The sequence below is a fragment of the Neofelis nebulosa genome, chromosome 3 (assembly GCF_028018385.1).
Source record: "Neofelis nebulosa isolate mNeoNeb1 chromosome 3, mNeoNeb1.pri, whole genome shotgun sequence".
Taxonomy (NCBI): domain Eukaryota; kingdom Metazoa; phylum Chordata; class Mammalia; order Carnivora; family Felidae; genus Neofelis; species Neofelis nebulosa.
In genome coordinates, this window is record NC_080784.1 from 3,937,105 (window position 1) to 3,961,703 (window position 24,599).

General features: G+C 41.4%; 1 protein-coding gene across 5 annotated transcripts in view; it reads right to left on the reverse strand.

The window, feature by feature from the left end:
• The window catches only part of CSMD1 (CUB and Sushi multiple domains 1), a 2,016,488-nt gene that overhangs the window by 532,381 nt on the left and 1,459,508 nt on the right, over positions 1-24,599 (reverse strand). For all 5 annotated transcript variants that reach the window (XM_058719853.1, XM_058719852.1, XM_058719850.1 and 2 more), the window contains one exon: positions 19,806-19,927. In XM_058719853.1, the coding sequence (XP_058575836.1) occupies positions 19,806-19,927 (122 nt within the window). The remainder of the gene's footprint in view (positions 1-19,805; positions 19,928-24,599) is intronic.

Below are 24,599 nucleotides of genomic sequence, written 5' to 3' on the forward strand. Positions count from 1 at the left end.
TGGTGAAACCTTAGTAATGCGGCATGAAAAACTACAGTGACTATACAGTGAGAATTCTAAAATAGGATACAAGGAGCCGAAATACTTTCTACTCTGCACTGCTCCAAAAGTCAACACGTTGATAACATGTCCCTGATACCGAGAAAGATCCCTACGAAGCAGCTCCTCTATCAAGGCGATAGTCAAAAGATCCACTAACAAAACTCGTGGTGAAATTTAAGAATTTTTTTCTGCTTTAAATAAGCAAAGACCAAGATGCATTTAATGATTTGTTCTCTTGTCTGGAAACAAGAGATCTTGGAGAAACTCGTGTCAGCATCTGTACAGACCATTCCCATAGATTGTTGACCTCATGGAAAGTTCTGCCTCTACTGCTGAAAGAAACAAACAAAAACAAACAAAAAAAACCCTGATGTCTTCACCACACATTGTTTGCTTTGCAGTGGGGTACCTGCTGAAGAGCTTTTGAGCAATGCTGTAAGAAATACTTAGCCGGGTAAGATAAAGACAAGTTTCAGAATGTTTCAAGACTGGACACTGAGACAAAGAATGTTACTGACAATGAAAAAGTGGAAGATATGAGCATTAGCAGTCCTTTCTCATCAAGTGAACCTGCTGAAGTGGCTTCCTTAGCCCCGTGGAGAAAATTATTTGGCTTGATACAATCATACTACTGAATTTAAAAGGAAATCGGAACATTGGAGAAACCATGTTGCAAAAGAAAATCCTAAAACGTTTCCAGTGATGACTGGGTCTAGAACAGGGAAGGACATCAAATACCGCCTGTCGTTTTCAAACCTTCTGGAAAAACCACAGAATGGGACCAACTAGTATTTCCCCTCTCTTCACAGAAGTGGAGAGCTGGGTGAGGAACTCTCTCCAAATCTTCTGTTCAGCTGGAGACCTGGACTTTGAGGGAAGAACAGGAATGTGAACTGTGGTCTGGTGTCATCACCCCCGCCCAAGCCCCTGGAGTCTGAGGAAGAGGAACATTCTGCCATATCTAAGAAAACGGGAACCCCTTGGCTGCAAGGTGAATTTCTCACATGTGTGAGCGAGCGTCTTGTTTTCAAGCATCAGGAATGAAGACAGAAAGTCACCATTCAGTAAAAAAAAAAAAAAAAAATGGAAGTCTTGTGTGCTTAGGTCAGATTTACACTGAGAAGCAAAAAATTGTGAAGCAAAAAAGCAATTTTCACATAAAAGAGATAAACTTGGTTTTACATTTGTAGTTATAAAAACCCCACTTCTTGTATGTGCACAGATTTATAAGAGGGCAAGAGATCAACACTTGTGTGCACTATTTTTCTGTCATTGTGCCTGTATTTGTGCCTGGCCATATCATGCAACAAGAAAATACGTTCCAATCCTGTGTAAAACTGTAGGTTCTATTTCTATTCTTATTCATTTACTATTTACACAGTAACTTTACTACTTCACACTAATAAGCTTGACTTTGAGAAAAATGTAATTTAACTTACATATATTTGCTACCTGTAAGTCAAAGCCACTGAGCCTACCTTTATGAAAGAAATAAATTGTTTTGTCATAAACCAATTATTTAACAGAAATGTATGATGTTTTTCTTGTACATGTTTAACATTTATGATAGTAATAAAAGAAAAAAAAAAGTGGGGCTCCTGGGTGGCTCAGTTGGTTAATTGTCCAACCTCAGCTCAGGTCATGATTTCACAGCTTGTGGGTTCAAATCCTGCATTGGGCTGTGTGCTGACAGCTCAGAGCCTGGAGCGTGGTTCAGATTCTATGTCTCCCTCTCTCTCTCTGTGCCTCTCTCCCCACCATCTCGTGCTCTGTCTCTGTCTCTCAAATATAAATACAAAATGTTAAAAAACTTTTTTTTAATTTTTTTAATGGTTTATTTATTTTTGAGACAGAGAGAGACAGAGCATGAGCAGGGGAGGAGCAGAGAGGGGGAGACACAGAATTGGAAGCAGGCTCCAGGCTCCGAGCTGTCAGCACAGAGGCCGATGTGGGGCTCGAACTCACGAACTGCAAGATCATGACCTGAGCTGAAGTTGGATGCTTAACCTACTGAGCAACACAGGTGCCCCTTAAATGCTCCCCGTTCTTAGATTTTACTATAATTTCCCTTATTTTTGATTGGGAAGAGTTCTAGGTAAAAGGCCAGGTAAAGGAAGAAAAGGAAAAAGGAATAAAGGTATCCGGTGTAGAAACAAGGGGCCACAGTATGGCCATCCCTCCAGCTGCCCAATTCCTAAGCCTTGGAGCTGTGTATTAACCTTCTGGATCTTTTCTTCCCATACTCAATCATCAGCAAGTCTTCCGAAGCCTCTTCCTCAGGAATGTATCCAAAATCTGAGCGCCGGCCACTTCTGCCCTCACCCACTTGTTCCAACCCCACTGCCTTTCTGGTGCTTCTCATTTCGTCCAACTCACTCCTACCACAGGACATTGGCACTGCCTACACTGACCTCCCCTCCCCCATCCTCACATCTTCCAGGGCTCAGCTCAGGCGACCGCCCTGCACACAGTCTCAGGCACACATCACACCCCCAGTCCATGACCTTGACCTCATCAGCCTCTATCCCTTTGTTAAATTTTATCCGTTCATTGACTTGTTTGTTTGCTTTTCGTGGCACCTATCGGCACCTGGTCTGGGCACCACTGTGTTCCTAGGCCCTAGACAGATGACACGCGGACACTCCATGGATGTCGTAACTACGTGATGAGCAGACACACAAAGAGGGCACACGCAGCTCGTGTGTACGTGGTGGAGACGTCTGCTTCCTTGGTTGGAACAGCGTCGCACCACTGGCCCTCTCAGCACATCCCCGCTCACAGCTCAACGTGAACACAATAACACCTGTTCTCAGGACGCGCCAGCCACCTGTCAGGACGAGCCTGTACCTACCATAAGCACCAGTCTCCCTCCGCCTCCAGAGCTGAGGCAGCACTGGATAGTGGTGAAAGAGGTACACTTTACCTCTTCATGACTCAGTTTTCTTACCTTTAAGGCAAAAACTCTAATAACAGAGCCTGTGACACGGAGTGTTTAAGGATTCAGCACAACAGTGGATGAAATGCCTTTCTGTTTCTAAAATCGGCTGATTTCTCCAGCAATATTAGCTGATATCTTCTGGCACTTTCTTTTCTGTATTGTGGTATCTCCCACCCACTCCCATCTTTAAGATATTTGGAAATTCCAACAGATGAATACAATTTTTATGCCAAAATACATTTTAAAATTCATGAGCCTGAAAATTCATTGGCTTTAAGCCTTTGGGTAGACACAGTGGGTAAGTGATCCAGGAGGCAGTGGATGAAACAAACTTATCTATCTTCTGGGAACCTAGGAGAACAAAATAGATTTTACTGGATATGTGACTTCCATCACAACCAGGCTTGGTTAGCACCCTTTACTTCCCTACTCATAACTTCAGAATTGGTAAATTCCTTTCCAGATTTTTTTTTTAACAGACAGGGAGAGAGTGCACAAGTGGGAGAGAGAGGCAGTGGGAGGGAGAGAGAGAATCTCAAGCAGGGAGAATCTGCACTCCGTGCAGAGCCCTACATGGGGCCTGATCCCATGACCCGGGGATCGTGACCTGATTCAAAATCAAGAGTTAGATGCTCAACCTGACTTAGCCACCCAGGCATCCCATCTTTTCAGATTTTTTAAATAGAGGTATAAAAAGGTATTTTTTTTTTTAATAATGGTCTTTGCTATTCATAGCTGAGGTCTGATACTCAACCACAGTGTGCTTTGTTATTCTGTGCCATACAGACGTGACTGATGGCAAGAATTATTCACTGTAGGGCATCCCATCCCCTCTGGGCTCAAGCCTGGGGCCAGCCTGGATCTGATGCTCTCTGCGGTTGTAAGCATCATCTCCCACTGTGACACAGGCACCTCAGGACATCCCGCTTTCCAAATTCCAGACGTGGTTTTAGACAGTGGAAAGTGAGGCCAGTCATTGTTGGACCCGAGGACAGATTTCCCCAATCCTGCAGGGGCATTGACACCCCAGGTCTAGAATGGGAAAGATGTTCCATGACAGAGCCTTGACTACAAGGAAGGGGATTTTGTGGACTCATGTTCTGAAGTACTGGACAGAATGGCGAGGCCATTACAGCAATCGTGCAAAAGCAGTTTTACAGTCACAGTGGAATCCTTCCCCCCTCTGAGACACAGAGGTGTGGTTCTGTGACAGAGAGCAGGGCTATCCACAGGGAAACAGCACTGTGATTTGGAAGGAAGGACAGAGAATTACTGGAAAGTTGAAAAATGTCTTGATACAAAGCTTGAAAACTGATGGTTTATACCACCTATATGGTGTAAACGTTCTCCTTAAAAATCAGATCAGCACACAGACTTTGAGTTTTTATGTATTTTAAATACAGGAATCTTAAATCTCCATTACACTTTGAAATAAGTAGTATATGCCAAATTAAAGGGTTCTCAAAAATGTCTTTTTAGAAAGAGCATTTTTAGGCACTTGTAAAGGTCCTTCTGAACTGTGCTAACCTTCCTTTAGACATCAGAAAATTAAATTGTTCTAAGTAGACTGCAAACATCATCAGAACTGGGTTAGCCTGAATCAGACAAACGGAAGTGGGGAGACATGTGGATCCTGATGCAGAAGACATTTTCTTAAGTTCAGAGGATTCAAATCTGACGTGCGTTGTACAGGTCTGTTCTGACGCAGGAATGTCTGCACTGACACGCTCCACTCACAGAGCCCACGTGTGAGTGGGTCAGGAGGTCCACATAAACTGTGTTTTACTCTAGGTCAATTCAATGCGCATATAAAGTAACTCCACCTTGAACATCGGTATGGAAGAACAGAACTATTTTCATTAATTTTTAAATGTCAGTTTTCTTTGAAATTGATACAATTATGGAAAGTTACTTACTTTAAATGGAAATGAATGATGCTTATTTCTTGAAATTCATGGAGGTAGAAAATGTATTATGTGTTGAAGACAGCCTAGAAGAGGGTTACTATTCCAGGAGTAATTTACCCCATATTATAGACACGCCATTTTACTGTCCATCATGTGAGGAGATTTTAAAGTGTGACACTGGAGAACTGAATGTACTTAAGTAATAGATATACATGACTCCTAAAACCAATCAGCAAGCCAACCAACTGACCATCCAGCCAACCAACCAACCAACCAATTAATTATGGAAAGGAAAAAAAAAAAAAAAAACCCACTCTGAATGCCTTTTGTCAGATAATGTAAGGTTGGGATAAATACAATAAAATTAATTTATGGATACATGAGAACATACTTAAATAGGGTCTACACTAACATGACAGTATTTCAGATTTATAGGAGGACCACCATCACAAATTTGCTAAAGTATGAATACACTAGCCACTTTCTTTTCAGGGATTAAAAAAAATTAATGTTTATTTATTTTGTGAGAGAGAGATAGCAGGAGTAGGGGAGGGGCAGAGAGAAAGGGATAGAGAGAATTCCAAGCAGGCTCCACACTGTTGGCACAGAGCGGGATGTCGGGCTCAAATTCACAAAGTGAGATCATGACCTGAGCCAAAATCAGATCACGGCCCGAGATCAAGACCTGAGTTGAAGAGTCAGATGCCCAACTGAGCTGCCCAGATACCCTCAGGGACTTTTTTTATGTTTATTTATTTATTTTTGAGAGATATAGACAGGAAGGAGGCAGAGAGAGGGAGAGAGAGAATCCCAAGAAGGCTCCACACTGTCAGCACAGAGCTTAACGCGGGGCTCGAACTCACGATCCCTGAGATCATGACCTGAGGTGATGTCGGACACTTAACCGACTGAGCTGCCCAGGCACCCCCTTTAAGGGATTTCTATAATAATTTGGAGGTCATTAATTGCCTCTTCAGATAAGCCAATTTATAAAACAAAGTATGTGACACAGGTGGCTGATCCACAATCTAATCTTATATCTGCTTAGTGCCTTAGCTTCTTTACTATTATGAGAATTTGTCAGAAGACTAGATGCCTCAAAACTGACAACACTCTAGAGGTAGGATATCCATGGCAACCGAGGCAAGAAGAACCTAATGGGGAAGGCGAGACTGTACAGGTTTTGAGTAGTCAACAATTACAGCGGGACTTTACTGGACCCATGACAGTAACAGTGATGGCCACTGCAGCACTGCTTATGAGAACAACATTTTGGAAACAACCAAAATATCTATTACCTTGGAATGGCTGAACAAGTTTTAGTATAGTCATACTTAACGGACACTGAAAATATTAAAGTGAGTGAGTAGACACATAAACAAATAGATCGAAAGAGATGTTCATGTTTTATTGAGTAAAAAATAAGCAAAGAATTGCTTATAACAATATTTGTCTTTACTTTATATATGTGTGCATACATTCCATCATATGTACGTATATATACACACACATAAATACATATACCGATACGTGCATATACAAATATCCATATTTATACAGTGACAGAAAAGCAGATTCCTATGTAGTGCACAGAGAGTAGAACTGAATTTGTTCATATATTAAATCATAGAATTTTGATGACATTTACTTTCTCTGTGTTTCATTTTCCAAAGAGAACTGAAACATACATTAATAATTTAGAATAACAGTATGTGTATGTATGTGCTCTTAAGGGTTATACTATAAATTCGTTACTACTGTATCTCATTCACATCTAGGTCAATGCTTTCCACAGAATAGAGGATATAAATATAAAAAGAGGATAGACAAGAAGTATTCTTTATGAGAGTAGCAACTTGAGGCAGAAATGAGGATAATATTTTATTGTGTGAAAACAATGAAAGGAAAAGCTTGAAGAGAAGAAAGGGATGTGGGGTGGGGGAAACAGGGCAATATTATTCAAAGGGTACAAACTTTCATGATGCAAGATGACTAATTCTGGAGATGTAATGTATAGCGCTGTGACTAGTAACCATACTGTATTACACACTTGAAATTTGCCAAAAGAATGGATTTCAACTGTTCTCACAATTAAGGTAACTCAATTACCCTAATTTAAAAGGAAAGGTAACTATGTGAGGTGATGAATAGGTCACTTGGCTTGATTCTGGTAGTCACTTCACAATGTTTACATATATTGAAACATCATGTTTTATACCTTAAATCTATACCATTTTGTATTTGTCAAATATACCTCAATAAAACTTAGGGGAAATCTGCAGAAGCCCATACTATAACTTTGAATAAATATTAGACATATAATCTCAATCTGTTGACTTTATGATTACTGAATGTCATTGTTATGATAAATTCCTTCTTTCAGGACAATTCTGCCATGACAACCTCCGGCAATTGTATTCTAAAATAAAGCTGCTTAAGTTTTACATTTTGCAAAAGAAGGAGGAGAAGGAGGAAGAAGCGGAGAAGGAGGAGGAGGAGTCAGGAGGACATAGGTACATATTGAAAGTGGGAGGAAACACCGTGAAACCTTCTGACTAGTTTCACTAGTGTGAATCGGATACAGTCACGCCCACGGCACATTGGCAAGTGTGTGCTATAAACATAGTTGGGTCTGAGGAAGATGGCGACTGGAGGAAACCAGCCTCGGATCTGGAGGAGGGCCAGAGCTGGGGGGGGGCAGGGAGCTTGCTGCTACAGTAACCCAATATTGGGGTGAAGAGAGGTCCAAAAGAAGGGAAGGACTTAGAATCAAAAATAGGCAGGACTGGACAGACCCACAGTTGCCGCCATGATGAGATCCTGAAGCAAGACTCCCATAGTCACCTCAACATGGTGGCCAAAGGACTAACTGACCAGTCAGTAGAAATGGCCAACAGATGGTAGCATCTAGGTTTTGTTTAGTTGGTGAGGGTTGTTATCTTAGCCTGGTTATGTTAACTGGAATACCAAATGCTTCAGAAGATCCACAGATGGAAAATATTGACAGAAAACAAATCCAACGAGGAGCAGAAGTCATCAGAACCATATGTCAAGAGAACCAGGGCTAGGAAAACTGAAAGTCCTACATGAGTAAGCAGAAAAAAGCAGGACACCGACCAACTACTGTGATACCTTGAGCAGAAAATACTCTGCCCTGCCGGTGTTTTCCTAACAAGTGGTAGACGAATCAATGGCAGGAAGTGCCACTGGGGGAAGGACCCTGAGTGCCTCGGTGTGATGACAAGAGCCATGGGGCATGGCGGATGCTGAGGAAGAGTGGTCTGCAGGCAGGCAGTGCTGAGGGAGGCCCTGCGTAGAGCTGTGGACAGGATCGGGCTGCAAGGCCCAAGAACAAGCCACAACAAGCATCGAGAAATGTGAGCAAAGCCCGGACAAGGCCCAGCAGAATGTGGAGAAATGTGTCTGCACAGGAGGAGGAAAATAGGGGCGCGTTAGGGAGCAGTGCTGCTTAACTGGGCTGGGATGTGCGTTTGGGGATCTAGAATCAAGTGAGAGAAGTTGGTAAATTTCTCAGTGCCGAGCCACGTGGAGGTTTTCACTTCATTCTCAAGACATCGGGTGTGATCAGTGAAGACCACAGCCTGGACGTTATCCCTGAGGATTCAGCCAACGAGTCCCAAGGGCACATCTCCAAGGAAGGTATGCAGAGGCAGGCTGAGCTCGGGCAGGGCAAGAGGGCAGAGGCAAAGTGTGGGTGCCCAATGATTTCAGCTGATACGTGAGCTCCACTGTGAAAATTCTGTATCTGAAAGAACTTAGTAAAATCTTGCTTCGCTGAAGATTTTACACAACCATCACTCAGTTTCCTAAACCCTGCATCAAGAGACACTCATTTTGCATATAAATTTAAAATATTTACGTGTGTGTATATATGCTTGCTCCTGAGGACTTTTTAATTTTTTTTTAAATATAACTTATTGTCAAATTGGTCTCCATATGACACCCAGTGCTCATCCCAACAGGTGCCCTCCTCACTGCCCATCACCCACTTTCCCCTCCCTCCCACCCCCCATCCACCCTCAATTTAGTCTCAGTTTTTAAGAGTCTCTTATGGTTTGCCTCCCTCCCTCTCTGTTTGTAACTTTTGAGGACTTTTCATTCAAATGTCAGGGTTTTTTATTTCAATTATGTGCCAATCATAATTTTAATTTTCCCTTCCTGTTTCATTCATTTGATTATTTATATACATTGCTTATATACGTGTGTGTGTGTGTGTGTGTGTGTGTCTAGCAAGATGCATATCTTTGGTGTCATACATTTCTAGATGAAATGTATATGGTTGAATATTTTGATCATGTATCTATATAGGGCTCTGCAAATCAGTCAAATGTGGTATTAAAACTGCTTCTAGGGGTGTGTGGGTGGCTAGGTCAGTTAAGCATCCTGCTCTTGATTTCGGCTCAGGTCATGATCTCATGGTTCATGAGTTCGAGCCCCACATCAGGGCTTCTGCTGTCAGCAAAGAGCTCGTTTCAAATCCTATGCCCCTCCTCTGCTTGCTTGCTCTCTCTCTCCCTCAAAAATAAAAAAAATAAAAAAAACACTTTAAAAAACCCTATATTATTCCATATTTGCCCTCTTTACATAAGACTTCTCACCATACCCGATGACACCAGACATTGGAACTCTTCAGAATCCCAAATGTCCTAAGTGGGTTTTATAAACATGAAATATTTCATTAAGAACAGTTTCATTCACGGTGTTGAATTTAGAAGCGATCCTGTGAGATAATCTCATTGGTTCAGTCATCTGAAAAAACATGTCATATGAAATATAAGCCTTTTTTTCAACAACAAAAAATTCCTATTGCAAATAAGTTCAAAATGACTTCACTGACTTCAATGAAGCCATGTGGGGGCCAGCTGCCACCTATTACGAAAATAGTAATCATTGTGTTTCTCCACCATAAGCACCTTTAAAAGGAAGGTACGATGCTACATCGCTCTTCCGCCTCACAGATTTATTCAGTTCTATGGACAGCTGTTCAGCGTCTGACCATGGAGAGATGGCCACAGGGTAAGAATCAGTGTGGCTCCCTGCTCCCCCTCCAATGCCAGGGGACAGTTATCAACACACTTCACACTTCAGTGCAAACCAGCAAAAACAATTACCAGGTCATTAACACGGTCTTTCAAATACACACATCAAATCATCACTTAGAGGATTGTGAAGGCAAGCAGAACACAGTATCCAGACCTCTGGAATATTCTCTTTTTAAGTCTGCGCCTCGTTAGGAACCACTGGGTAATTGGCAAAAATACAGACCAGCAAGTGCAATGTAACACAATATGGGGAAGCCAACTGCTTGCAAAATATTAACCACAACTGAGCTTAATAGTGTCAAATGCACCTTTTGTGTTATATGCTATAGATGTTCTGATGAAAATAATACTTTATCTGGAAGCATATTTGTACAAAATATGCAGCCGTTAAGGACACAAATAATATGTAGATTTGTAGCACTGTTGGCCTGCAAATAGTTATATATATACATACATTTTTACAAAGGGGTATCTGGGTGGCTCAGTCGGTTAAACATCTGAATCTTGATTTTGGCTCAGGTCATGGTCTCCTGTTTAATAAGCTCGAGCCCCACAACGGGCTCTGTGCTGACAGTGCAGAGCCTGCTTGGGACTCTTGATCTCTCTCTCTATCTCTCTGTCTGCACCTCCCCTGCTCATGGTCTCCCTCTCTCTCTGTCTGTCTCTCTTTCTCAAAATAAACAAACAAACAAAAACTTCAATTAAGGCACGACCTTCTTTGCCTCCCCAGTGATATAAAACAGTAAATGCTTGGTCATAATTACAGCCATTTATTAAAAATCATTTATTAGTTCTCACTACAGGCCATTCAACCGTGCAAGAGAGTGTAAATTCAAAGATGTGACAGACACAGGCTTGCTTGCAGAAGGTAATTTAAGTAACTTATTTCATTTCATTTAAAATTCCTAAGATGTACCTTTACATTGTGTGCCGTTAATAAATAAACAAATAAAAAACATTTTAAAAAGACACATGTTTAATTGTGTAGCTTTGAGCAAGTTAGGAATTGGTCACACAATGCTATTACTGTTTGGGGAATTTTTCCTGTATTTTGGGAGATCTGACCATTTCTCCTGCCTTCCGTTCTGGGAGTATGGAGGTAATCCTTTTACAACTACAGAAGGGAAAATAACACAGAGTTTCTTCTACTTGTGGATATTTTTCCCTTTGTCCCTTCACAAGGTGACACAGGTCCTGGTTTACTTGGATAGTTACAGTTTTTGACTGTTTCCAGATTTATTATTAATACATTATCCTTTAAAAGAGTTTTGGTTCAGATAATAAAGAATATGGTCAACCCATTAATTAGTTCATCGGTTTGCAACAAAGTATAGAATTTCTGCCATGAATCTGATGATAAATATTGCTTCAGTCATTCAATAACATGCATTTTCACCCCAGTACCTGGTTTTTGTTCAGGGTGTATGAACAGGCGCACGAGCCTGCAGCAGTACAATACTTTTCAAGATCCGAGAGTCTAATAGCGTGGCTGGGGACTAAGCATGCAGGAACAAGTGATAAAATGAGAGTGGAGTGATGTCAGTTGCCCTGCTGTGAACGAAAGATCTTACGAAAAGGACTTTCTCCCATGGACCATAGAGAATTACTGAGGACATAATGCTGAAATACAACAGAGTCATATTTTACCTTTGTTCTCAATGTTGTTGAAATGCAGACATCTATACAATGCGGTGGGAGTTTCCATGAGCACACTTTTAGCACAGGGTAAGTATTTGGACAATAAGCATCAAAATTATAAATGTGTGTAAATTATTACTATAATTCTAATTCAAGGACTTTAACCTACTGAAATAGCGGCCAAGACAGCGAACATAAATATGTCTGTTGAAGCACTGTTCATGATGACAGAGAATGGTGCAGTCTAGAGACCTGTTTAAAGGAAGAAGCTGATAGAATTAAATACTCTGCACCTATTAAAAATGGTAAATTACATATATATATGTAATTACATATACAAATTACATTAGGATGGAAATATATATACATATATATATATATATATATATATATATCCTGCACCCATTATAAATGAATTATATATGGATATATATTATATATTTGCATTATACGTGTGTATATACATATATATGTACATATATACACACACACACATATATATATATACACACATATGTACATATATATATGCAGTGCATTATAAAGTAACAATGATCTGTAAAATTTTGGCATATCTAAAATTAGAAGATGTCATTAAGAAGAAAAAGGAGGAAGGAGGAGGAAGGAAATAAAGGAAAACTATGTTCTTGCATATGTGTTTGTGATTAGAAACATAGAGATAAAAGTCTTACAAAAAGTATGCACCGATAGTTAGCACTGCTCATCTTTGGGATTGAAATACTTAGTTCCTTTGGTTTTTGCTTTCTAGTTATCTGTGTCATTTGATTTTGCAAAACAGTGATCATGTATTTGTTTTATTACATGCACATATCTATGCATATTTAGTTTTTAGAAAAGATATTTCCCATTTATTGTGGAAGATAAATTAGGACAGTGGAGAACAGAATATGACAAACAGCTGAGCTATCTCACAGCAATACATGGTGCACACTGACAGAAGTGGCTGACCTAGAAGAGTCACTAGTGGAAAACGGAAAAGGGAAAGTGTATCCAGAAGGTCTTGGCGCAAAGGAAATATGCTCAACTAGAGGTGACAGAGGAGGAAATGAGTCTAGGATAAAGGTTGTTTTCTGGATTGCATGACAAGATGGACTCAGAGAAAGGCTCTAGGAGGGGCAACAGACTGCTGAGCAAGAGAGAACGAATCTTCTCTGTATCTCTCTACGCGAAATGCTATTAGGATGCCCCAGAAATGCCCTGGGCTTATCTGGACTTGCAGTACTATGTTCAGGTAAGTTGATTACATGACTGATCACTCTCATCAGAGAACAGAGTCCTCCAAGCAATGGAATGCAAAGAAACTCCACGTATGGAGAAGAGACTAGGAGGCGATCCTATAATTGTAGCAGTAACATTAATAACTCAGAGGTATTCCCATATATGCGCATTCATCTGACAAATGGAGAAATACCATTAGCTTGTCTACATAGTATTATCAGTATTCAGATTATGCGGCAAATGAGGCAACTGACAGAGAGACTTTATGTCTTTTTGAAACCACACAGCTAGGAAACGGGCAAAGGCGGGAACCTGGGGCTTGGAGTAACATACCTGGTTCTCCTTACACCTTTCCACTGCCCTATAGGACCCCACAATCATGTGTGTGGGGACAGACCCTCCCCAAATTTTAAACATCTCTTCAAGTGATTGGGAGAAGGAAAGGAAGTAAAGAGAGGCCAGAGAACAAGAGAAATGAGCTGGAAGGATGGTAGCAGCAACTAGCTAGACAGTTCTGTTAGTTCTGAGTGTTCTCATGACAACAGCAACTTTCTCTCAAGGTGCGCTTTGACGGAGATCAGTGTGCCATCATGGGTCCCGCATCCCTGCAAGGAACTGCTTGCCGCGTGCCTCCTTTATGTGGCTGCACCTAGTTCCTGGGTGGTTTCCCTCTCTCTTCCTTCTGCAGTGGCACCTCCATGCCAGCAGAGATTGTAGCTGCTCTGTTGACCACTCTTTACCAATTATCAAGAGTGCGTGGCTCAAAAATACACTGAATGGGTCAGTTTTGTATTGCTTTCCCTACTTGTGTAATTATTAATGTGTTTAAATAAGAAAAGCACTGAAAAGAAGAAAAATGCAAAAGGAAATGTGTTTTAATGCAGGAAATAAGTACTTAAAACATATTAAAGGGCAAAAGGTGATGGAAAACAGTGACTACGTGTAAGACACATAAAACCTAAGTGGGAGAAAAAAACTATTTATTTCTGCCTCTTTTTACAATAACACACACACACGCGCGCACCCATACTACTCATAGAAAACAAAGCAGAAACAAACAAAAAAAAAACTTTTCCACCTTTCTGTCATGAGGATGAAGATTCATCCTTTCCAGATTCTGGACATACAATTATTAAAGTCTCCTCCACTAAAGCTACTTTTATTTTTAAAAAATCGGTAAATCTGTGTACTTTTCTCACAGTAGTGTTACTTGGATATTTTGTTCTTCTCCATTTCTATAAACAATCACTATTCCAGCCTAGATCTCCATCACTCACACCAAGTAAAACAGATGTGGATCATCTGTCTACACCTCTGCAGTATTTTTTGTTTGTTTTTGCTTTGTTTTCCTTTTTAACTTTTTAATGTGGTCTGCACACTACTAACAGGTCAGTCTTTCTAAAAATGCTGTCTCCATCATGTGTGTATATGTATTTATACACATACGTGTGTGTGTATGTGTGTGTGTGTGTGTGTGTGTGTGTGTGTGTGATTCATTTTTGACTTAAAATGCAAGCAAATCAAAAGCATGGACCCCGTCTTCTATTTTATTTTGGAGAACCCAGAAGAGATGACAAAAATAACTAAATTCGGTTAACAAGGCAGTAGTTGCAGTGTGGTGGAAAAACCTGTTAGCGGCAATCGTGGAAGGCAGGCTCCCGTGTGGCAGGACAGAAAGGATGCCAGGAACGGCGCCCACAGAGACTCAAGAAGGAAAGAGCCAAACTCTGTTCCTAAACAGGATACACTTATTAAACAGTGCTGATGGGGACGGTGCTGGCAATAAAAGGGCTGCCACAGAGAGATGAACATATTGGAGAGGGGACAAGGAGGGAACAACGAATCCGTATCAAGATTAATGACGATGGCCAGCAAGAACTAAGGGGGCACCTCGTGTGCCACGAAGGGAAGCTGGCACGGCACGTGACTTTCTCCACAGGAGCTCAGTGACACAGAAGACAACGGAATGGAGCCATTAAATAGAGCCCATCATGGCTCTGGGCTGGGAAGGCGTCTGTGACAGAACTGACGGGGACGCTTTGCACAGTATTACAGCAGATAATCATGTGTCTCATGGTCTCTCCACCAGTCTGGGAATCCCTGATGGGTCAATACAATGTATGGAACTGGATGCATTCAAACTCCATTTCAAAACACCACAAACTGTTACGTGAAATATTTCATTCTACCTTAACTTTGAAATAATTTGAATGCAGATGAATGCCTTTTCTACGTCTGTATGAATTTATTTCACATTATGTAAAAAAAAAATCTGCGTAATAAAAGTTAATGCTCCCTCCCCGAAAAGAAGTCTAACACACAGTTGTACTTTCTTACAAGCATTAAGTTTAAAACAAGACTTCTTATTTTTTCTTTAGCTAGTACGAGTTGTGTATTTAATAGAAGGTGTGATATAAATGTGTAAATCGCTGTATCTAATTACCTAGTCCCTAAATTCCTCTCAAATTCATCTCCTCTTCTCCAATCCTGACACCACTGTCCCGATGGAGGCTCATATGATCTTTCACAATTGTCCCAAAACCCTGATGTCTTCTGCTTCCAATCGTGAGTCCTTCAACTGTGTCCACCTGACTCTTGACAGAGTGACCTGAGACATATACATGGCAACACCATTCTTTTCCTCTGTTTCTTGACACCCACTGTCATTAGCACAAAACTTAAACCCTTTACCTGTCCTTCAGGGTCTGATTTACAGCTCTTTAAATGTAGTCATTAATAATAGCAATGGAGAAGAAGAAAAGGAGGATGAGGAGGAAGGCAGGGAGGAGGGAGGAGGGGGAAGAGGGAGAGGAGGAGGGGGGGGAGGGAGGAAGGACAGGGAAGGATGGGGGGAGGGGAGGCACGGAGCACTGGGCAGACAGTGTTCTAGGTGCTTCACACTGACGCCATGTTCCGCACAAGGGTATTCACATGTTGGCACCCAGATCTCGGACTGTCAGCTTCTGTAACTCTTTGTTTCTAAGCTACCCCATCTGCGGTATTTTGTCTTAGAAGCCTGAACAGACAAAGTTCAAATACTTACAATCACTGAAATCCTCAAGGAGTTTAAAATGCTTTCCAAGGAGATCAACTTAAAATCAGGTACTGAAATTATGTCTCCATGAAGCGCATTTGAGATATAAATCTGTGTATGTACGTACATGTATACATATGCATACACAGACATATGCCGCCCGTGTCCGTGCAAAGCTTCCAGGGAAAGCTGTCTGCCCTTCACCTTCCCAATGGAAACCACAGGGATGAACTTTTGAGGGCATTTGCTGGTAATTCCTCTTATCTGTAACTCATCAACCATATATGACTTTCTCAAGAATTTGGTCACACAACTTGTCACGAGTTTTATCTGAGAAAGCTGAGTTGTTGAATGCATATACAACGATCTATGTTAAATAAATATCTCCTTATTGAATTAATTTTTATTGGATTTTTACTAGATTAGTATGGCGGGAGCAGTTGTACTTGGCTGTTTAGAAATCTGCTTCTCCGCTAAACTGAATCTTGAGGAAAATTTCTTTTTAATTTCTACCTAGAACACATTACATAACAGGGTCTCCTAAAAAAAAAAAAATATATATATATATATATGTGTGTGTGTGTGTGTGTGTGTGTGTGTGTATATATTAAACTGTTTTATAATTATTAGTTATAGTTAATATATTATTTAATATATAGTGGGTAATATGTTAATATGTTATATATTCAATTATAACATACATCACCTTAATATAATTTAGAAAATTGTATATATATTTTTAAAATTTTTTAAAGTGTTTATTTATTTTTTATAGAGAGCGTGTGAGCAGGGGAGGGGCAGAGAGAGATGGGGAGAGAGAGAGAGAATCCCAGGCAGGTTCCACACCATCAGAGCAAAGCCCGACATGGGGCTTGAACTCATGAACCATGAGATCATGACCTAAGCCAAAGTTGGATGCTGAACTGACTGAGTCACTCAGGTGTCCACATATGTGTGTGTGCATGTGTGTGTATTTATAAATATGTTTCTCATATTCTTTTTAAGATGATATTACACAATATGACAAATTATAATATTCATTGCTACTAGCCACTGAACTTCCTATGATAATTATCTTGTATAAGCAATTTTATGTTAATGCCTTGCATAAATTGACACATGTCACTTGGTTATATAACAGTGAGAGCAAATATAAGACCAGGAAAGACTAAATCATTAAGAGGAGATTAAGGTTTCAACAAAAGAGGAGTTTATCAACTAATCTCTAGGTGACATTAGAAACTGATTTTTGTTTTCTATTCCACCTTATTTCTCAAAGGTTTGCAAGTCACGTCAAATGTACAGATTGAGTACACCAACACTTCTTATCTAGAACTCTCTCTAATGCTTCTAGCAAGAGTCTGGCTGGGAATCTTTATAGAACCATTCTCCTCTCTTATGCTCAACATGTAATATACCTTCGTCACCATGTGCTTAATCGGGAAACCCCCTTATTTGGAATGTCTCCCAAGGAATCAAATTAAGCCTAATTATACTTAATGGCAATGACTGCTTCTTAATTTGGATGGTAATTCTGCTTAATTGAGATGCCTTCAGGTGTCTAAGTGGTGCTCTAGCAAGAGTATTGGTGTGCACGAGTGCATCAACCTGGAATGTCCTGTTTCTTCTCTGAACATTTCACCAAAATAAACGAAGAAAGGCAAAGAATTTACTGAAGCGATATAACACAAGATTCCTGAAATGTAATTTAACTGTTGAGTGTTTACAGTCAACCAAATTTATACAAGATCATTAGAAAAATCTATGTGAATGTACATAAAGATGAGTTGGGAAAGCAAAACCCCTAAAATGAGAGAACTATGTAAATCCAAATGGCATATGTCCGTTATTTCATTTATCATTTTGCAGTTTGGCCATGTTGCAACATCCTCAAAGAACACACCTCATGCATTTTATCAAACGTGAGCCTGCTGGAGTCTGGCAAAACAGGAAAATAATGGGATCTGAAGTGCCATAAACAAAATATGAAGCTGATGAGAACCCAAACCTCTTTCTTCAACACTCTGCTCGTGTACATGTGGTAGACAAAACTGGTTTCCCATAATCCTCAGCCCTGCCTTCTGCCTTCCAGATGGTTCTTTCCTCAGGCTCCCTAGGAGCTGGAACATGGGCATTCGACTCAGGTGAACCTGAAGGGAAGTCCACTAGGGACATTCTAGAAAATCCCTTCCATGTTTTAGAAAGACATGGCTCATTCCTTCAGCGAACATGACTACGCCACAGCCATCTTGTGACCTGAGGCGGGGCAGGCATCATTACTGCCCTGGATGGTAGAGCAGAAAAGAGGGGAGACACATAAATCCTCAACGATGTTCCTGAGCTCCTGAATTAAATCTGGACTCTCACCGGCTCTCCCCTTTTGTTAGGTGAAATAATGTTTCTTGAACACTTTTTCTCATACCTACAGCCCCAAACATCCTATTGACACACTGAATAACCTATTATTTCGTTTCCTCGTGGCACCCCTCACAGTGATAATGGAACACGTAGCTGCAGAAATAAATGAGTCTTCTAACAAAGAGAGCTAATGAAGTGCCCTCACAGTGCAGTAAGACACATGTTCTCCTCCTTCCGTAGGAGCAAAATAGCTGGGATACCTTTAACAAGTAGTTTACATTCCCCGGATCTCGGTTTCTTGTCGGTGGGGTGAAGGGTACAGACAATAGGAAGTCTAAGCTTCCTTCTAGATAGAGATTTCAGTTATTCTAGTATGTGAGGGAAAGAAAGAAACTCAGATATATAGGTGTACCTGTAGTATAAAAAATATTCATGATTATTTATATGCAATCTGGAATTAAATGAATTTTGGAATACCGTACGGGCGTTACTCAGATTTACTGAAGATTCACCTTGCAGCCGCTGCCTGACCTATCACCACAGCAGGGCTCTCCTGCTCCTTCCATACAAAGGACTTCCACACTTTACAGCTCTTCGCCTGACACTCAGAACTGCAAAACTCCTCTCACTCCTTACAGCGGAAGCCCAGTGCCCGTCCCACTGACACCAGAGAAAAATACGCCATCAGCATGACTCTCTTTGTCTCTATTGGCTTCCCCACATGACATCATGCATATCCCAGATCTCGGCAGCAGAAAACGCACTTGTGAATTCCACATTTGCTGCTATCAGTCATATCCGCTTGAATGAAATACAGCAGGCACCTCACTCTCATTATGCCCAAAACCAAACTCATTATCTCTTCCCATAAGAAAAAAAAAAAAAAAAAAAAAAAAAACTGGTTCCTGAGGCCCTTTCCCTGATTCAAGGTAGGGAGAATTTATATATTTATATTATTCCAAACTGGACCGATCTGGAGAATAAAAGAAGGTCGTTATTAACAACGGTGCAGGAACCGCAGACGTAGGGTAGGTGCCCCTGGTGGAAGTGCCAGAAGGGGGGCTGGACCACACCCTCATTCTGGTAAGGGCTTTACCATGCCCGCCTAAAGCCATTCTTGATTCCAGCATATTCCATTACATTCAGAGTGACTGTACGGTATCCTTGAGAGTTGCTAAGAGAATAGGTCTTAAAAGTTCTTACCACTAGAAAATAAATTGGTAACTATGTGAGATGATGAATGTTAACTGTTTTGCCAAATATACATATATCGAATGATTATATTATACACCCTAATGTTATATGTCAATTATATCTCAACAAAACTGGGGTGGGAGGTGGAAAACATAGGCCAACCTTCAGAACCAGGAGGAGGCAACCAAATGAGGAAAACTCCCCTTCTATTTGAGTCCTAGACTTTTTCCCACTAACTGTGGATATATGTACTCAGGAGGCAACGTGAGCCTTTCTATTCAAACAGCAAAGTGTAAGGGCACCCCACATTCACAGGGCTGTGGATCTTGAACACTGTCCGAGTCAGAGCACTGACAGCATCGGCGACACTGAGGGGACGGGGGAGGCCTTACCTTGTCCGGGTCAGTTGTGGTAATGACCCACACACAGTGAGCGTTGTCTTCATACTGAACCGGGTAATTAGGGGAGGTGATGATGCCGCTGGGTCCACGCAGATTTGATCCACATGTTCTAGCTAGAAATACATAGACATGGTGTTACTTTCTTCAGCATTTTATCTGTGTGGTGAAGACAAACTAGGCACATGAAACATCAGATTAGTTATTCACTGATTATGATAAAAAGAGGTTCAAGAACTCAAGTGGGCAAGTGCAGTGTACTCAGCCATGGGGACCCTTGTCTGACTTCGGCAACGTCCAACCCGAGCTCTTTATTAAATTTTCCAAGGCGTTACCACTCACGAGTTACAAGAGTGACCTTGTTGCTGATATCGCCATGGATGATGCCAAATCAGATCAAATCAGCCCACCCAAATCCCAGTCTGACTCAGAGGCAGTCTGTACATACCTCTGGCTGCACACAGATACAGTAAGATAGAGGGGAAAGTGCAGTGCAGGGGAGCTCCAGAGACCCTCCCTGCCGCCCCCACCACACCCCACGCGGTATGACAACTTCATCCTTTCCACTCTAAACACGGATGGTACCACAGGTCATCTCCAAAGTCTCTTCCAAGCTTTAGACTCTACTCTACAATCAACTATACAAATTTCCTTACAGCACAGGGCAAGCAGGAGATTAAAATGTAGTTGACAATTTAAAGAAAGAAAATAGAAATGGTGGCTCTAGAAGGGGAAAGAAACGACCTTACGTTGAAAGACCCACCCAGCAAACTACAGAAATGACATAACCTAACAGATATTACTGAGGTTTTAATATAAAAAACTATTTCAGGGGTTGCCTGGATGGACTCAGTTAGTGAAGCGTCTGACTCCTGATTTTGGCTCAGGTCATGATCTCACAGTTTGTGAGTTTGAGCCCTGCATTGGGCTGACAGCGTGGAGCCTGCTTGGGATTCTCTCTCTCCCTCTCTCTCTGCCCCTCTTCCGTGTTCTCCTTCTCCCTCTGTCTCTACCCCAGTCCTACTCATGTTCATTCTCTCTCTCTCTCAAAATAAATAAACATTAAAAATTTTTAAAATATATCTATTTCAACTGACTTCCATTTTAAGAAAGGAGTTTAAAAAAAAATGGCACGTAATTTTTAGAAATCAAATGTGGACTTGAAATGCAATCCAGTCTTAACATAATAATATAAACTGGGTGGGGGGGGGGGGGGGCGGGGGGCGTCGCCTGGGTGGCTCAGTCGGTTGAGCATCCAAATTCGGCTCAGGTCATGATCTCACATGAGTCTGAGTCCCACATCAGGCTCACTGGTACCAGCTCTGAGCCCACTTCAGATCCTCTGTTCCTCTCTCTCTTTGCCTCTACCCCCATCATCTCTTAAAAAGAAGTAAACATTAAAAAAGTAATTTAAACTGGGTTTGCAAAAAAGAGCAGAGAAACTAATTTCACAAGAAATAATGTAAGAGAAGCGCGAGTTCATTTTCCTAAGGTTTCATATCACACAAACCAATTAAACTGTCACCCAATAAAAGATTAATCCTAATCATGACCCGTCTTGCCTTGTTCTTTTTCTTGGCTGAGCACCCGCTCCAGATCCGGCATTATTCTGGGAGACACAGTCACAGAATCAATTGGGCAGGATTCTGACTTCCAAGGGCCATCTTACAGTGGACAAGTCAGGGGAAACCATGCAACTGAGCTGTTCCTAACTGCCCCCAGGAATATATACTCCTTGTCCATTTATATGGACGTAACAATAGCAAAATTCATACCTATTCCCAATAATAGTTCTTTATTGTAATGATTCGTTTACAGATCTATCTGTCCTACAAGGCCGTGAATTTCTTGACCTCGGGAGGGCATCCTTCCCTTATCATCAGCACCACAGCCAGTGTCTATAGTTGCTGACATATAAAAATGTGGTAAGAGTAGACAACTCTTCAGTCGTTCAGTACTTACTATGAAAATAATTAGCTAAGAATTAATCTACTATATGGTGACTAACAAAAACACAGGGAAATCAATGTTTAAAATACTGGCATGAACTCTGAAAATGGACAAGATTTCTTAAAAAAAGATCCATAAAAGATGACCTGGTTTTCAAAATCCAGTAGGTCCTCCAATGGAGAGCTAACTGCACACAAACACACCCACCTCTATACACAACAGAATCTATTTTTAGGAACATGTTCTCAGAAAGGACCATGAGCTTCAGATGCGAAAGTTTCCTAAAGCGCCCTGTTAGCAGTATTCGTGAGAAAATCTTAGAAGAAAAGTTATCATCAATACATTTCGATTTACAATGCCTTTGGGTTACAGGCTCGTTCTTTGTTAAATTTCACACTGAAAAGCTGCTATGAGCATAACGTCACATTGCACGATAAATATTTTTTGACTTACTTTTGAATTAATATTGCCAAAGTGCCATTCTAAGTATATCAAACTTCAAAAAAACATCAGAAGAGTGAGGGAGAGCAGTCGGGGACTAATTGCTACATTCCCACCGACAATTTGCGCCCATCCAGTCATTAGCCCCAGCTGTCACTCTGCTGGAAAGTTCACCAAATCTGACATTCCATCAACGGCCTTATGTCCCACGTGTCTGCTTTGAAGCTTGACCCTTAACTTGACTTATTCAAATTGCCTAGCAGCTCTCCGTGCAATTCATCTTACCCATTGCTGGGGGAAATAGGACTTTTAGTGATTATATATTTTAGTGAGGTAACTATTAGCAAAATATTTATAGGAAAGCAGTACATTTCTCACATTTTCATGCCTATTTAGGACTGTGTTTCACATAGAGTGAGTTATGAATCCCGTCTCTTCGGAGATCTTTTTCATCAGAAATTGTCAAATTAATTCACAAAAAAATTTTTTTTCTTTTTGTCATAGAAATATATCTCTATTTTTGCAATACATTTTTCTAATCCATTACTTTTAACTATTTTTTTACCCATTCTTTCAATCAAGCCATTAACATAATCAGCAGAAAAGACATCCGTGGACGATTCGGGACAGGGATTTTTCTCTGTTTGAACCACCCTATCACTTTAATAATTAGAACAATTCCTAGCATTTGATAATTTCCCCCCTCCCGAATACTTGCTGTAGTTTTTAAACAAGTGTAATGACCTTAAATAACACGATCCAGTTATAATTATTTAATTACAATCCTCTCCTTTGGAAACCGTTAAAACTTTAGTCAGGACCTCAGTCTTTGCTCTTCTAACTCTTCCCCCTCCTGATCATCAGCTTCTTCAAGCGATGATACCACTGTCTTCACACCAATGAGGCGTCACTGGGCGCTGCTTTCTGTGTCGACGTTCTTCTACAAATCCCAGATAACCCCAGATTTTCTACCGGCGACCACTCGAAGCTCAACCATTTGCGTGCAGAATCTTCACAGAATAATACTAATGTGTTCTGAGCTGCCGTGATTTCTGGCTCTTATTACCCAGACGCTTGTGGTGTTTGCCGTGCGGTCTGGATGTGATCTGCTGAATCTCCCGCAGGCAGAGTTCGTCGCCTGGGGCATCCTTTCCGTTCTGTGGTTCTGGGGCAGGCTTATAGGAAACGGCCAGATCCCTAGATTTTAAGTTTGTTTGTTTGTTTGTTCGTTTACTTATTTTGAGAGAGAGAGAGAGCAAGTGAGCAGGGGAGGGGCAGACAGAGAGAGAGAATCCCAAACAGGCTCTGAGCTGTCAGCACAGAGCCCGACGCAGGGCCTCAACTCACAAACTGTGAGATCATGACCCGAGCCGAAACCGAGAGTCAGAGCCCCCCAGGAGCACCTAAAACCCTGAATTTTAGAGCAAAGCCTCCCGGCCAGCCGTGTCACATGCCGCGTCTTCCTCCTCGTCAGCCTCAAGCATCTGAACGCAACTTTCCTTCATATCCGCCGCATCTCTAATTTCTGTTAGAAACCTAATCTTGGGGGAAGAATGAGAAGAGCTAAGGAACACAGGGCAGCCCGAGGGACGAGAGAGGGACCAGGACTAAGAGCTCCACTGACATGCGTCTGACGGTTGAGCATCATTCGGCATAGAGCCACGAGGACAGTCAGTCAGTGCGTGTCTGGCCCTGGCCACCCACCCGAGGTCAGGTTCGGGAAGAACACGCGGGAGGGGCCAGCCTGCGGGGCAGGAAGGGAGAACGGGATCCGAGGGAGCTGGCAGTGCACACAGAGCCTTCGAGAGGAACGGGTTGGCGGCACTGTGTCTGCAAAGTGCACCTGTGCTGCTTTTCCAGCGGCTTCTGTGCTATGACTGAATAGGAACTCAACCACTGCTGTGGAGATTCATAAAGCCATGCTATTATCTGACACGGAAGGCTGGAGCCCTGAAGGTCTGTCGCCTTGCCTGTCTCTTTCCACCTCGGACTCTTTGCTGGTTCCTCACTGCACCCCACGCATGGGCCGCGGACCTTCTCGGACAAGCACAAACCTGCTAGCTTAGCAAACCTGATCTAATTATGAGTAAGCAATTGCACAGTGTCCTTGGGTGGGGGGGGAGGTCTTCCTCCAACAGCTGCTTCTGTACCGAACAGGCATTCAATTAGTCAACAAAGTATTTAATTGGCCAACGTAATTAAGTAATGACACTACAGTCATGTCAAGCAGGTTTTATAGCAACATTTAAATATATTCCCATAACAGAAATGTATACGTGCGTGTTTCTATAAATCAGAGTTGAATACCCCCTTCCTACTCCTGCTAAGTGCTCTCCCTTGTCAAGATCTTCCTGGAAATACAATATCCAATATAAAGTAATACACACTTAAATGATC